The sequence below is a fragment of the Phalacrocorax carbo genome, chromosome 8 (assembly GCF_963921805.1).
Source record: "Phalacrocorax carbo chromosome 8, bPhaCar2.1, whole genome shotgun sequence".
NCBI lineage: Eukaryota > Metazoa > Chordata > Aves > Suliformes > Phalacrocoracidae > Phalacrocorax > Phalacrocorax carbo.
In genome coordinates, this window is record NC_087520.1 from 4,704,987 (window position 1) to 4,721,523 (window position 16,537).

The 16,537-nt window shown below is 40.7% G+C and overlaps 1 protein-coding gene across 3 annotated transcripts in view; it reads right to left on the bottom strand.

Annotated features, from left to right (window-relative positions):
* The window catches only part of TRPC7 (transient receptor potential cation channel subfamily C member 7), a 72,547-nt gene that overhangs the window by 42,089 nt on the left and 13,921 nt on the right, over positions 1-16,537 (bottom strand). For all 3 annotated transcript variants that reach the window (XM_064458108.1, XM_064458107.1, XM_064458109.1), the window contains exon 2: positions 7,099-7,281. In XM_064458108.1, coding sequence (XP_064314178.1) covers positions 7,099-7,281 — 183 coding nt within the window. The remainder of the gene's footprint in view (positions 1-7,098; positions 7,282-16,537) is intronic.

The following is a 16,537-nucleotide window of genomic DNA, read 5'->3' on the forward strand; positions in this document are numbered from 1 at the left end:
CTCCGGTGATGGACACAAGAGACGCTTCCCACCACCACAGTCCAAGCCATCAGTGACTCCACAAGACCTCAGTTAAATATTCCTGAAACTAAAGAGTGGAAGAAAATGAACCAGGGATTAGAGAAACTAAAGCAAAACGCCAACATCCTGAAAGCCTTTTTTCTTGAGTTCTCCTCCTTGAGGCTTCACATTTAGATGGTAAAACATATCCCTGTCCTGCTTCAAGACCTATCTGTGCATGTTACAACCATTGGGGTACAGAAAGATCAATGTTTGTCCTATGGGAAATTCCTCAAGTTAATTTTGTTCCAAAGAAGGACAAACAGCCACAAGAGAGATTTTCTGTGACCGACACACCTCTGAAAGCTGTGGAGCTGAAACATTTCATTCAGGTTACGAAAATGTAGTTTTCCATTTGCATTAAGGCCAATGCACAGGCTGTGTGTGAGGCAGTGGGCGGTGAGCCCCGCTGTGCCCTCTCTGCCTTTCCCCTGCTGCAGTCCCACCCCAGAGCATGGCATTGCAGGTATTTGCAAGATAACTGTGAATTGAGAGCACACAATGCTCACAGAGCCATAGCTACCCACCATGGCACGTGGCACAGATATACTCCTTGTTCTCCAAAGGGAGGTCTGGGCTTCTCCTGCCCTCCGCTCTCCAGCTTATTTTCTTATGCTTCCCTTGTAAACACCAAGCTTTTCCAGTTAACCTTCCTAAGGATGCATTATCTAAGCTCTGCCTCAGCCTGTGTTTGGGGCAGTGTCTGATACTGCACGCTGTGAGGGGCAGAGGTGCCTCCTCAGCAACAGGGCTGGATTTTTGCCCGTTCAGGGACCAACCTTCTTTAGCTCCCGTGTGGAGTTGATATGCTGCAGGTGGGGCCCCATTCCATGGTGAGAAGGACCCTGGAAGGCATTTCATGCCCAAGACATTGTGCAGGGTAAAACGGCATCATCTGAGAAAATTAATCAGGAGCATGGGTTGTTGCAGCAGTTGATGGCACCTGGGGCTTCTCGTGCCCTTGAGTATCTGAGTCGCGTGACCAATGCAGTGAAATATTATAATCTAATGCAGCCATGAGTATTCTGCTCGGAGCATCCTCCATATGTTAATTATTAATAATACAGTTATGAGAAAAGTTCCTGTTCCAGCTCTCTATTAAATAGGATTTACACAGCCATCTGGTGTTCTGTTTAATTCTTATTAATTTTTTTTTTCAAACCCAGTTTGTGTGTCTTACTGTTAATTAAATTAAAACTCGTGAAAGAGAAAGGTGCTCTGGCTTTGTGATGGCTCTGAATTGAGCTGCTGAGAAAACAGAGGTGGGCATTCAACATTTGCAATTAAAAGAATACAGCAATGATAATTCTGACATTGGGAAAGAAGAATGAATGTCACCTCCTACAGAGAAACAACAGCTTTAGACCCAAAGGTAAATGCTGACATCTAAGCCCCCTGCCAACATTAAATGATGACAAGAAAGGAGCATAGCAGTACAGACAAAAATGAGAACAGAAAATATGAAGGGCTCTGTAAAGCAGACAGACACCAGTAAAATGGTTTTGTCATGGTACATCAAATACTGCATTTTCTCACTTTTGGCTGTCCAAGGAAAGAATCCAGGACAGAGTTGTCCCAGCCTCTGTACCTATGCCTCTCACAGGTAGAAATCACACCCCGGCTTCATTAGAAATGAGTTCACACACAGGGCAGACCTGTGCTACCTTTATATTTCCAGTACCTGACTGAAAATGAAATCGTTTAATCATTTCAAGAACAGAAAAAACATTCTGGAATTTTCAGTCAAGAACATAAAGCTCTCGCTTAGATGTTGTAAGCCTGCATGAAGAACAGCTGAGAGTATCCTTGGCTCAAGAAGCTCAAGATCAGTTTTATTTTCTTTTCTTAGGACCAGAACTCCAATATAGCAACTCAAGCCACTTTTAGCTATAATCCACCAGAAACATCCAACCTAAATAATTCCTGTTTCACCTTAACACTGCTTTTAATTTTGCCATTTCCATGAGTAGCTGCTGGACTCCCCCACAGTGTTTGCTCTCACACTGTGACGGTTCCCCAGCCCTCGCCTACAATATCCAAAGAAACCACCCGAACGGCCTTGCTACAGCATCAGCAGGGTGCCCTGTTGCTCTTCCTGCACCCAACCTTCCACCGCCCTTCGCCCAAGGCCCTGCACAGCTGGAAGAGAACGAAATCAGTTCTTGACTGGAGCGTGCAAGCGCGAAGCACAGCCAGATAGTATCAGGGAACACAATAGTATATTTGCAACAATCCTATAACGTGGGCACAAAGTCCATTTCTTGGAAAGGATCCAGGACTCAGAAAATGCTCAAACATTTGCAAATTATTTGTTCTGCTCTTGACAAACCATTCCCATTGTAATAATTTTCGAGGAATCATGAATCATAAAGGCAGCTAATTTGAAGGCAGAAATGACTCTGGAAAACTTAAATGGAGGACATTTGAGTGTGGTTTTCCAAGAATCCTGGGGTACAGGAGTGACTATTTAGTTCTTTCAGGAAGAGTAGGGAATTAGAGTAACACAGCATTTTTAAAGACCACTTTGTAAACTCCTCTAATTTTAGCTTTCTCCTTGCTGCAATATATGTATTAATTCTTCAAAGACCTTCTATATAAAGTCCTTCAATTGTAGTAGAGCCTTAAACTTGCTTTCCTGTCAGCATCTCATATGTGCTAGTAGCATACTTTGCAGGAAAAAAAGGGAAAAAGAGACAGACAAGTGCAGCGTGGAACTTTTCATGCCTTCTTCAATGACTTTCCAAGATTCATCTCAAATCTTGTAAACTAGGAAAAAAAAAGAGAATGATCAATAAAACTGTCCTTTCTGTTGAATGGAGAACTGCCTTTTCGGAGTAGCAAAGGGACAAGGTAACAGGGGACTCTAAAGGGAGGCACAAAGGAAAAAATGCAACGGAAGATCTTTTAAGGCCTGGACAAAAACCTGTTGTAGATGCCAGCTGCAGGTTTACTGAGTAGAGGAGGTAAGAAGGCTTCAGTCCCCTTTTTAGCTCTGATGTGCATACAAGGTTTTCCTGCACTGATAGAGCGTGATCAGTGAACAGGTCTGTGAACTTTCAGCTCAAGGGCAGGTTGCCCCCAGGCTTGGGGATTTTCAAGCAGGGATTTGCCCTTCAAAAACAGAGGCAGAAGCAGCACAGAGTTTTGGACTAAAAGCTACCACAAGGTTATGGCTGAGCTCCCTGCGGCGCAGGCATGACGTACACACAAGGGAGGTGCAGCCTCTAACTCCAATCAAGTATGACTTATTTTGGAACATATTTGCTTGATTCAAGACCAAGAAGTTCTTTTTGGTTCTTTTGGAACCAAAATTAGGACTTAAAATTTAAACTGTATATGTAGGAGATGCATAAGTAGACGAGTACGTTGGAAGAAAAAGATAGAAGATGGCAGAGTCAACTTAAATCCATAAAACACAATGGGATGGCTCTCAGTTTCAAAATTCTGTTATCTTTGCTTCCTCCTGGCCTCTGTGGCCATTGGCCTTTGAGGGGGAGCACAACTCCATAAGGACTGTGAGCTGGGCATGGGGCGGGAGAAGCTGGTGGACCAGCTGCTACTGTTAAAGAAAAACGCCATTCTTAAGACACTGTGGCTGTGGTAACTGCACTGGATGATGATGATGAAGTAACAGAAAAATTTAGAAGAACAGGGAAGATGATGAAGCTCTATAGATGCAATAATTGCTTTCCTGCCTGAAGATCGAAGCCCTTGACATCTTTCCCAGACTCTGGAAATAAAGGTGTGATAAAATGCAGACTGCATCAGCAGCTGTAAAAGTAAAATAATGGATTTTAAATAATAATTTTCAATAAAAATTGTCCTCTGCAAATTTTCATCAAAGAAAGCCTACTGTAGGCACTTAGAGTACTAATATAGAAATGTGAATTAAGAAGCTAAAGGTAGAAATAGGGTCTTTTTAAACATCAAATATTCCTTAAAATTTCAGGTGTGAATACAAATATTCAGTCTGCATACTAACTTAGTGAAAAAAAAAAAAACATAACAACATAACAACTAACACCTCTTTTATTCTATTTTCTCAGACCATTTTGAAGTTCCTCAAATTGTCTTGTCTAAGATTCTTCTTGCTGTTCATGGAAAAGAATAAATATAAAATACTTCAGGAGCTCTATAGTCATTTAAGTAAGAACATCTTTATTTCTCTGGCTCATCTAAAGCTTGCTGAGCTGGAGAATGCAAAACTGACCATCTGAATGTTGATGCTAATGGTAGAGGCGGGGAGCAGGGGTAGTAGACACAGCCATAGTCCCTTCATCAGTCCTACCCAGCCAACTAAACCTCCAGGGCAAAAAAAAAAAAAAGGCAAACAGAACTATTTCTGTGTCATTTCATTCCGGGAGTGCAGTTTAAAAAATGAAAAGGTCTCCACGTCCCTGGGACCATTTCTAGGTCAGTTACAGCCACCCACGTCTCAGCACCCGGACTTGGCCTGGGCAGGCAGCACTGTCAGACCAAGTGATGGGGCCTGGGGGGTTGGGAGCTGTGGGTGGGAAGCCACTTCCCGCGCCTGCCTCGGACTGCCTTTCGCACTTGGAAGGCCACATGCCATCTTGCTTACACCTATGAGTCATTGCATTAGCTTTGAAAAACGTACTTGAAATTTACAGAATCTGTCCAAGAATTGATTTATTAAATATGTATAATAAATGTATAATAATTCACCCTCCATCTCACCCCTCTCTATTACAGGATTTTCTTAAAATGAAAATAGATTTCAAAGCACAGACTTTGTATACATAAGCCTAAATATCTCTCAGCTGGATAAAAAGCTTGTACCTGAAACGTATTGCCTCTTAAGGAAATCATTACTGCGTTACCATAACACAATCTCTTTGTTCAGCAAGTATGATAAATATCAGTCTATTATCATAAGTCACTGCCAATAACCAAAGCCATTTATCTGAATGTGTCTCTGCCTTCCACAAATGGAACTATCTTACTTTTGAGTTAGCAGTTAAATGCTCATCTTACACACAGACAAATCCTGCCTGCTGAAAAGAATATTCTGAAGATTGCTAACCTGAGAGCCAGCGTGAGGTTGACAAATTCTCGTGATTATGTTCTGTAATTAGTTTAACAGTTTTTGTCAGTGAGGAACAAGTTGCTGTGGTCCAGAAAGGATGCTCAGCTTTCCTGAGCATAGGTAGATATTTATATATAAAATGACCAACTGTATATGACCTACACCACAGATACTTTAGGTCACTGTTCATGCATGATGAAAAGGTGCATATATATATACAATGTAAGAAATGGAGGAAAACTTCTCCTGAAACCACGTAAGCTAGGATGAATGTGCTCAAAACAGCACAATAACTAACAGCAGTTTAGCTCTGGCTAACGGTCTTGGTATCTAAAGGATGACACAAACATCTAGAAGAATAAACAAGTAAAATACTGCAGAAGCCTTCATACATTGAAAGGGCTTGAGGTTCTAACCAACTTCATGATAATTTTAAGACTATAGGTCACTCGGGACCATCCTTGGTCTTTTAGATGAGTTCATCTTCTGAAAGAGCAGCAGAGCAAGTTTGGCCCCCTGTTACTAAAGAAACTTGACCAAGCTTGTTGAAAGTCATCTAAGAGTGAACTGAGAAGTTATGCTCAGTTTTGGTGGTGGAATGATGCAGAGACACAAGATCCTAGGAGGAAATATTTGGTGCCATACCATGTGCTCCTGCATGAAAGCAATTCATTTCAAATAAGAGTTTTAAGATTCTCTTTAATTAACGGCTTTCATAACAGGAAAAGACCTTCTCTGGCCAGCAAGGCAGCACAGTCAAGAGGCAAACTGAAGCAGGTGGTGGGTTTGGGAGTGGAAAGAGAGAGCAGATGTTAGCTTTAACATTTAGAATGCTCTCCAAGTCCCCTAACAGGAGCCCAGTTTCCATCAATGCATATTGTAAGAGCAATTAATTGGGACCACTCAGGCCTAGGATTTGCCAGAATCAAATTTTCCATTCACAGAACATACTTCCGTAAAGCTGAATGTTTGTTTAAAATCTTCTAAAAGTCACTCAGTCTTCATGTTTTTCTTTAAAAAATACATTTGCTTTCTGTTTTGTAGATTTTGGGGAAAGCTGGACTCTTAGAATATGGATCTGAAGCTTTGGAAGAGTGGAAGCTGGGACTCTATCCCTTTTTATCAATGTTTATCTACTTTCACAAGCTTTCCAAAAAATCAAATTTCCAAGTTAATTGAAAATTGATTTTTGAGCTTTTGATCTGATTCTGAATAGAAGTTACAAAACTTCTTTTTTAAAAATCTAAATTCCACTTTCCATCACTGTAGTAAAGGGTCTTGACTATGGCAAAATTGTTACTTTTGTACATGTTCTTTCTGTAACATTACAGAAAAGGTAACATTTTTGGTGGTTACAAGTGGCTTTGGAAAATAAAATGAGGTGAAAATCAGAGCTGAGTGGTCAGGGAGAATTTGAGAGGAGACAGGTGAGACTGGAGACTTGGTTTGTTGGCTTCAGTCAGGCTGCAGAGTCCAGATATTTCCTCAGTTTAAGCAGAAGATCTAGTTTGAAGGGAAGACAGATGGTTGGGGAATGGTGAGGAGCTCCATTAAATTCTCTGCTTTTATAATTTGTGAGCAAAAATGCCACAGCATCTGCTCGGTTTATCCCTCACCTTCATGTAAATCACAGCAAAGGAAATGAGACCCTCAGTCTGGTACGGTAACAACTTTTGATCCCTGCCAAAGTCTTCACTGATTCATAGTCATGACCTGCATAAGAAACACTGTGCACCGTGGGCAGTCCCTTGTGCCTTGTATGCGTTCATGTCTATCACCTGAAAATAGATGTCATACCTGCTGTAATATGTCCCTTGCAAATATCCTTCCCCACATTAAAGTATGTGACAAAATGCAAATTGTGCCATAAAATGCTACAATTCCTGGTCCCGCTGAAATCTATCTTTCATTTATTACTTTCCAGGTGACATCAAGGAAGCTTAATTTAGATGTGAAGATGTATCCACCAGGGACCCAAAGAAGCAGCTTACCTTTTTGACCTCATATTTAATAGCAAGTTTAATCCTGCTCAGACTTGGCCGGTGGTGCTCAGGGCACAGATGTATGTTCACATCTCCGTTGAGAATCGCCTCTACTTCTTCAGTGTCTCTGCACAGGTCCAGCACGCCCACGACAAAGTCCTTGCATTGCATAGATAGCTTCCTATAGTCGTTCTAAGGGAAAACAGAGAAACAAGAGTTATTTAATTGTGCATTTGAAAGCACATCTCAAACAAACAAAAACAAGGCAAGAAAACAAGGCAAAAAACCCCCAAGGTTACTACTGCCAAACTCTTGCTGGAGTAGTAAGAAAGCACTTGATTTCACCCAGGGTATAGCTAGCTTTTCACAAATATACATTCACTACTCCTAGAATTTATTAGCAATGTTTAATCAGCAACATAGCTTACATTACAACAGAACATGCTTTACGAGTAAATAATTTATAGGGGAATTCTGATTTTAAGCAATTGCTTGACCTCTCCTCTCTGTGTGGCATTATCTTCTAGGAATATGAAAAGATGGCCCAAGAAAGGTCCTGCTAGTGGGTTAGAATATACAGCAAATTTTACAGTTTAGATTCTTCACTTCTTGAGGAACTTTCAAGGAGTTTCTGTCTGGTATGACAAGCTGTAGCACCACACACAGCTGTGTTCAATAGAATTCTATAGTTGTAATACCAACTTCAGTTTCAAATTTATTACCTAACAATTTGGTTAGACAGACCCAAAAGAGCATCCAGAGGATAATTTTTGTCATAACGCTTCTCCAGGAAATGGGACTTAAGAAACTCAACATGATTTCCTATGAAATAATTTCACCTTGCAAACCCAAATTACACTTATGGGAAAAGAGATAGCATGTAGCTGACTTGACAGAGGGTGAGAAGAGCAATTTCACTGCCTTAAATTAAATTATGATTGCTTTTCACGTGCTGACACTTAAAAAAATGAGGAAACTGCCACCGTGCGAGTAAATGCAGTAAATTATAACACAATTAAGGGTACCATTAATATCTTAACAAAATGGTGATATTAAAGACTAAATGCAACAAATAGAAATAATAGGCATAAGACAAGCTCTTGCTGACTTGAAAGATCTCTTCAAATTAGATTTGATGAGTTAATTATATTCAGCAACTTATCTAATAAAGCAAGCAGAAAAAAAAAAAAGGAGATAGTTAAACCTGGCTTTGGTGAAATGGTAAGAGTAACCTGGCTTTGGACTCCTGTATTTTCTAAATTATTAATTCTAACAGTAACACATAACAAAATATTAGCCTTCCTTGTTAGGCAAAGATCTCAAAGCCCTGTGCAAATGTCCATTAATTAGGTAGAACAGCACTGTCTAAAATACAGTGTTATTAGAGGTGGTTAAATTTCTTTGGGCAGTTTTTCCCCTTCAGTACTGAGATGCTTTTGATAATGAAAAATTTTTAAATAAGTTGGTTTATTGACTTTGTCATAGGTTTGAGGTTGCTTCTGATGTGTGTGTGTATGTCCGTCCCAACTTTGTTTTCTATGCCTGTAAGCTGAGGGCAATGATGAGCTCTTTCACTCAGCCCAGAAAAATTCAATAGTCACAGGGAACCAGAAAGCCCTTCAGGGCTCAGATTAGCGCGTTTCTGCAGAAATGGGGGGATGCCATTTCTGATAGGTGTTTAGGAGAAGGGGCTGAGAAGGAGAGCTGGGGAATAGCCTGTATTTTAGTGGTGGACCTTCTGCAAGGTGGAGCTTGTATGTTTACATCCTCTTATCTATCAAAATGGTTGAAATCTGTGTTTCTCTTTTCCTCCTTGAGTGCTGTAATCACATGTTCTAATTGGGGTGTTCATAAATGGAGATCACCAAGAACTTCAAATCTTCATTAAAAGGAGATATAATATAACAACAAGGAAGTGTTTATCTCTGGCAGAGCCGGCGCAAGCCCCATTGCAGAAACCGGGGCACCGAGACTTCTACATACTCGCCAATTTAGTGCACTAAGATTTAAGATGTCCTCAAGGTTCAGGCAGAAAATGATTGTACATTTGCATCTAAATCTAGTACCTAAGTATTTTGTGGAGATAGGGTTTGTAGAGTGAATGTTATCAAATATGGGGTGAGGAAGGTCTGAAATATAAATGAAAGACATATTGTACTCTAAGGATTCAAAATGCTCCTCTCTAATCAATTCCATGCTTTAATCTCTACCACTCCAAGATGGATTTCAATAAACAGAAAGCTTGTCTGTTGATTGAGAGAATGCCCAAACAAAAATATCAGCCTGGAAATAACTGCAGGAATTGTGAAGGACTGCAAGTATAGATAGATCTGAAAATTGATGTTGGCTGGCAGTGAAATACCTAGCTGCCACAGGTAATGGAGACACGTAATTAGCCCAGCAGGTTTAAAAAAAAAGCAAGGGTGAGGCCTCTGCTAAGCTTTAATACCATTCTTTATGCACTGTTTGCAGAGTTCACAAGCTTATCTCTTAGCCAGCACATTTTAGGTAATTGTCATCACCATCGCCACATCATCTGAACAACTAGTATGTATTAGCTCAGATTATTTTTCCTCTTCTGCTTTCTTTAAGGAAAGCAGTTTAGTTAGCAACTAGGAAAGTGCTTGTAAAGCAACTGTGAATGGCAGGCTCCCAGCTGGCAAACTCCATCAAGACCCAGCTTTATTCACATCTCCAAGCCTAATGCTTTTACTGGTTCTGTACATTTGCAGAGACTATGACTGGTTTTCCTGTTCAGAATTATATACTCCAATTTTTAAGTAGACATAAGCAGCAACACAATCTACCCAAGATAGAGGCTGTATAAAGAATGAAATAAAATGAAACAAAATAAAATGAAACAAAATGAAATGAAACAAAATGAAATTAAAATAAAATAAAATAAAATAAAATAAAATAAAATAAAATAAAATAAAATAAAATAAAATAAAATAAAATAAAATAAAATAAAATAAAATAAAATAAAATAAAATAAAAAAAAAATAAAATAGTACCTTCCAGCCAATTTGCAGCAAGGCAAGAGAGCAGCTTACTGCCCTCAGGAGACATTGCTCATGTGTTAAGACAAACCTCAATGATCACTGAACCTGCTGTGTCTTCTGACAATCCCTTTTACTAAAGCATTTATCATCTTTGTTCTGGCTTCCCTAATGCTCACAGTCAGCATAGGAAAGCCGGTTCAGTCTGATGGTGAGAACACAGCCACTCAGTGTCTTTCCCTTTGCAAGCACACAGGTTATCGAAGGCATCTTTACTAAAAACTGAGGTTAGCAGGAGACTGACAGCCAAGCTTTTCCTGACCCGGGCTCGCACGGTGTAGCTTTGATGACGCATGCAGAAATGTCCTACCTGCATATAAAATACTGAATTGCAAATCATGATGCACGGTAAAAACTCAAGGAAGCCAACAAGATTTACAAGCGGCCTGCAAGCCATATGGTGTATGTGCCAGTGCTGTATAAACTGCCTGTATTTCACACAGCTGGAAGCATCTGAGGTCCTGCATACCCCACACAAAGGAGTGCTGTGACAGTGGTGGGACTCGCTTTTGTGTAGGACAGAAGGCAGCAGTCTCAGGGCAAGGGTTAGTGAGAGGTGGAAGAGTCAGAAGGAAGAGATGAAGGAGAAACAGAAAACATTTCCAGTTATTTTTTGTTACACCAAGGCTTTTGAAGATCAGAGCCCTGAGGACTCCTGGTGACTCTGCTGGCAGACAGAGGCACAGACGGCCACTGTGTCGTGGGGTGCAAAGGGCTAGTCCCCACTTCATCACTGCCTCTGCCAGCAGGGTCTGACCCCCAAACCAGGCACTTCATCGCCCTCCTGGTCTAAATATGTTTCTGGGGGGAACCACCCTGGTTGCAAACCTGGCGAGGCGGAGACACAAAATCCAGCTCAGTCCTTTTGGCAGCGTTGCAAAACCAGACGCAGGCAGTGACAACAACCCAAACCTTCCCGAGTACTCTGGTTAGCTACCACATTATAGAAGTCTGAGGGGTATGAGTTTCATGAAGCAGATAGACCGTTACAGTAATGAAAACCACAAATCACGTGAGGGATGCCGGGGCCTCATCCTGACAAGCTGAGCACTGTCAGGCCTCAGGGAGGAAGATGAAGGATACAGCTAAGTACACAAGAGAGCCAGGCTGCTTCAGAAAACACATGGAACAGTATTTTATTTCCTACAGAGACAGCGAGCAGAGGAGGCTCAGGATAATACTTGAGAATATGACAATATAATTTTTAAAAAACTAGAACATAATAAAAGTATTCAAAATTAGTCATTTCCTGCTTCTTTTAACACTGTTGTGCAAGTGGAGATAAAAATGTCTAATTTTGCTGTTTTGAAAAGGCTGATGGTACTTGTCATTCACTGCAATTTCCCTGAGTACCCTATTATTATCTGTTGATTATGTTCTAAATGAATTCTGTCATGTCTCCACATCTGTTCAAAACCACCCAGATTTCTTCAGAAAAGAGCTGTTTCAGGTCAGAGGGATATAGTCTGAGTAAAAAGTTAAACGAAATGAGAAAAAGGAAGACCAGCAACCTGTCTTGGCTAGTTAATAAAAAAAACCCCAAACTATTTCAAAAGCAGTCACATTCAAGGATTGAAAAGGAACTTCTTCATCCGTGGGAGCCTACCTCTGAAATGCCAGCCCTGCAGGTGCGTTTTGGATGGCACACGGAGAGGTCTGGCCTCGATGCTGCAACGCTCAGTGAGCAGGTCTGAGACTGGCTGAACCCCTCAGCCCAGGTGAGCTTTCACCAGAAACTGAAGTGGGGCCAATGGTTCTGAAACTAAGAGGATCAAAGCGCTTTATATGCATTTACAAACATCCCCCAGCTCCCACAGAATTGCTTCTGAGCCTTCTGCCTTCCCAGGGTCAGGAACACCCTTTGGTTCATGTTTAAGTCCCATTGATGCCAATGAAATACTTGCGAGGATGTGTTTCAGTGCACTGAAGCGATCTTTCAGGCTTCAGGAATTTCAGAGTGGGTTGGGTTGTCAATCAGCTTGCAGTTATTTTGGTTGCAATTGTTGTAGGTTATTCAGTGCACAGTTGTTACTGGAAATGGGGCCACAGACCCACAGGATGGTGCATAACACACAAATACAGAACAACCTGTACAAGTGCACTATTTATGAAAATCACTCCATATGCCACCATTTAGGACATTTAATTAAATTCACTCTAATAATTGCTTCCAAATAACATCTGTAAAGAGCAGGACAGGAACCACAACGCATCAGTAGATATTCTAAGCAGACATAATTCCAAGTTTCACAGTTTTTGCTGCTATCCTCTATACAACTAATTGTTCTGTTAGCCTGCACGAAAGCTTCAGGGCCAGACTTGAGATCAGAAAAGCTAGTATCACAGAAGAGTTTCCCTTTGAATATATAACCACATATCTGTCTCAGAATGACTTAATTTACAGTCTTTTTTCTAGAAAAAAAATTGAGCCTAATGTTGCTTATCAATACACGTATTTCTTTGCCAATTAAAAGACGGAAAAGGGGAGCAGACAGAGGATGATGGTTATATATTAAAGCCACCATTTCTCAAGGGCTCTGCCTACGGTATATTTTCTCTTCGATATCTGCTCCACTGGAATTTGAGGGTTTCCACACAAATCCAACACTTCTGGACCCAACGGACGTGAACGTCCAGTGTCTGTGACTGGGGCTATTGTAGCGCCAGAAAGCCTCTGCATGCTCTCAGTGGATTCACGGATTATCTGCATGGCACAAATCTGCTGAATCCCACCTCCGGCTGTGAGCAATTCAGGAGCAGCGTACTCGGCAGTAAACCTGGCATTTCTGGGTAGCATTAGATTGCTGTGCGAACGAAAGCTGTAGGCACGCTGCACAGAGCCTCTCTTTATGTTTCCTTGAAGCTCCTGGCTCTTTGCATTTAATCTACATCACATATACACCTATATCATGAAGAGAAATACTGCATTGCTTAGATTATATTTTAGAGGAGAAGTAACAGAAAAGTAACAGACAAATAATTCTGTAAAAGTGAACAGAAAACTCACCCAAATAAAAATGCTTGTAGAAAGAAAACAAAGGTGAGATAAACCGGGGTGGGGGTGGGCACAAAAAGGCCAGTAATATTACATGCTAGATTTAAAATTAGATTTTTAAAGAAACCATCATGTCAAATATTGAAAGTGCTTATAAATATTTACCAATTAGATTTCACATGAAATATGGGCAAGCCAGTTTAGAAGCTGTTGGGTAAATTTCATTCTAGGTATTTACACTGCTTGTGACTGACCATATGTTTAGGAATGAAAAGAAGCACAAGGCCTGTGGGAGGGAAAGCAATGAGAAGAGATGCTAAGAAAGGACCTCACACTGATCCTGCTCATGTAACCACGTTGTCATCTGAAGTGCACTGAACACCCCTTCTAAGGGCTCTGTTGACTGTGCACATACTGCTGACACGTTTGAATACAGCTGAGTGCACTTCTAGTGTTTCCGGATAAAATGTCTACATGCAGAGACTATTCCAAGGCTGTACAGTTAATTTTCCAGAAATCACAACATCCAGTTGGTTTATGTTCTCTTGCTTCTTAACACCAGTGCAACACACCAGTGATTTTTTGGAGCTTTGGGTGTACCGTGTCATATGCAGCGGGCATGCCTCTGAAAATAAAGCCAAGCACTCATTTAAGGCATTTCGCCGCTCAGGTGCATGTTGCTGTATGTCTGGAGGAAGCAACAGATGCCGCTGGTTCATTATTTCAATGATCCAGACCTTGACTTCTTCACCCCCAGCGAGCATAATATAATAAGCAATCTGTTCAAATACAGGAGTTTGACATTTCAAAAATGTGTCTCTGTTGCTTTCCAAGCAATTTGGACCTTTCTAAACAGTTGCCAGGATAAACACGGCAACCGTGTGGTCTCTGAAGAGTGCCAGGCTGCAGCGTGGTGGAGCAGAGGGGCAGTGCCGCCAGGCAAAGGGCGCTTTTAAATCCTGGGAGGGAGTGTCAGGAGACACGAAGAGATGTGTCCAGTGAAACAGCCCAAGGACAAAGCAGTCGGTGCTATCTGTGTTGACATTATTTTTGGCCAAAGAAGTCCAGAAAACCACAGTATGCTTTGACTGAGGACCAAAAATTGTGTGGCTTCCAATGAGCCATGAAAATACCATCCCTTGCATCAATACAAGAATTTCAATGGCAGTTGCACTGACTGATTAATCACAAGAAAAAGTTTTTGGTGCGTCTTTTTGCTCCTCAATCGATTAGGCTTCCTAGCTGCAATTCATCTCTTCATATGCACCATGGAAGTTGATCTTTGAGACAGCGTATCCCTTCAAGAAGGGGATAGAGCAGTAAGAAATCAATCAAACCACTGACTTTGGAGTTCACCTTTTACCTATTGACTGATAGATAAATAAAATCCTTAAAGAAGCTAGCCAAGACCATGTTAGTGATTTCTGTGGTGCGGTTAGAAAATCCCTTAACATTCATCATTGTGCTTTTACCCCATCCTTCACAGGTCCAGGTGTATGTGTAACCTTCAACAATAACATTCCAACAGCTTTGAAGCGGGAACTGTCAAAAGCAGCAGAAAGGATAGCGTTGCACCTCCCTGTTTTGTTTCTACTCCTTTGCACTCTAGCTGTTGTGTATTGACTAACTCTACCCATAATTGCTTCTGGGAAATTGTTCATTTCTGTGATAAACACAGCTTCTGTGGGACCAAAACCAATGAATAAATTTTTTACGTTCTGTCCATCAATAAAAACATTGGAAAATGCAAAATACTTCACTTGGATATTCCCTTGAATCATTTTTTTTAAGAACAAAATTATTCAAAATGGGTTTTTTTTCTTTTTTAATCTAAAATTAATGGATGAATTATTTTGGAGAATAAAGCCAGGAATCCGTTCACGTAATCCTAGGAGAAAGCTAAGGCGAAAGCTAGTGAGATTAAACACGTTTCCTAACTCTTTAGCATAATTTTAGATTCCCTAGTATAAGCAATTTCAGAATCAGTCCACTCTCAACTTTTTAAATTACTTATCTTGAATTTTTTTCTATTTTAAATTTAAAATAAGTTTCCTGTACATGTGAGCTCTCTCTACACTGAAATTAGTGGATTACTTGACTTAAAGTTCTCACCCTGAACAGAGTACAGTCTTTCTTTCCTAATATGCACCTAAGAAATTGCCATAAGAGCACCTCCATCTCCTCCACTCCTTTCCCACAATGTCACCTTCTTCCTGACAGGTGCCATTACTGAGCATCTCAGTAGCATGCATGTGTGCAGACACATCAGTGCTATTCAGCGTAGAACTAACACCCTATTCCAAGTCTGTGAAGATATTTAAATACATTTAGAACAGAAATTATGTTGGTTGACAAATTTTTGAAACTAGAGTATTTAATATCTGAAGGTTGGCATAGCAGCTGTTCAGCATAAGATGGCATTTGATTTTGATGTATTTGTCTTTCATATCATCTCAGCTGGTTTTCAAACGCACGTCACAAGTAAGCCACAAGCTTTTGATTCCTCAACTTAATAAAAGGTGCTTTTCTACCTTCTTGCAGATTTTCCCAAGCTTATTTGAATGTTTATGCTGAAACACCTGTTTTCAGGAGATAAACCATGGAGTCCCTGGATGTCACATAAACAGGACAGGCAAGACGGAGGCTTTGGCATGCAAAATGCAGGGAATGCACACATTCAGTGGAGAGGATCTGCCTCCCTGTGTCCTGCCAACAGCTTCTTTTTATTAAACACAAACTACACATCTCAAAATAATACTCTGCTAATTCCCTTGGTGAAGAAGAGTTTAGAATCTGTTAACATCAGTGGCAAAAATCAAGCTCAAGATGACGCAGTGCAAGACTCCCAACCCCTCTCCAATATTTTCAAATATCTGCTTGTGCCTTGTTCATGACACTGAAAAATGGATTTTCTTATTTTTAAAACCACAAATGCCCCTTGCATTAGAGGAACCTTTATCTCAACTTTACTCTTATTGTCATGCAGAAAGGATTCCTCTTTTACCCCCAGATGCATTTCACAAGGGCAGGAGTCTGGTGCGGTGTTGGGGGTAACTTGCTTTGTTTGTCACCTATTCTGCTTTCAGCAGAGCACTTACACACAAAGACCGCAGACAGCAAACCTGCAGCTCTGATGCGATACATTATCAAAGCACAAAAGTTACCTCTGGGCCAAGCTCCTCATTTCACAGGCCATCCATACTTTTTCTCTCTGGCACTTTCCCATGTTTAATATATTACTGATCTGTCTGTTACAAGCTCCACTGGGGAATATCCACATTTCCTATACGATTTGAGACTGAATGGATAGCTTCCTTGTGCTAAATGAGTTAGATATTCTCCTTCAACTGTTTGGCTCGTTTCAACTCAGCTGCTTGAAACCCCCATGTTTCCT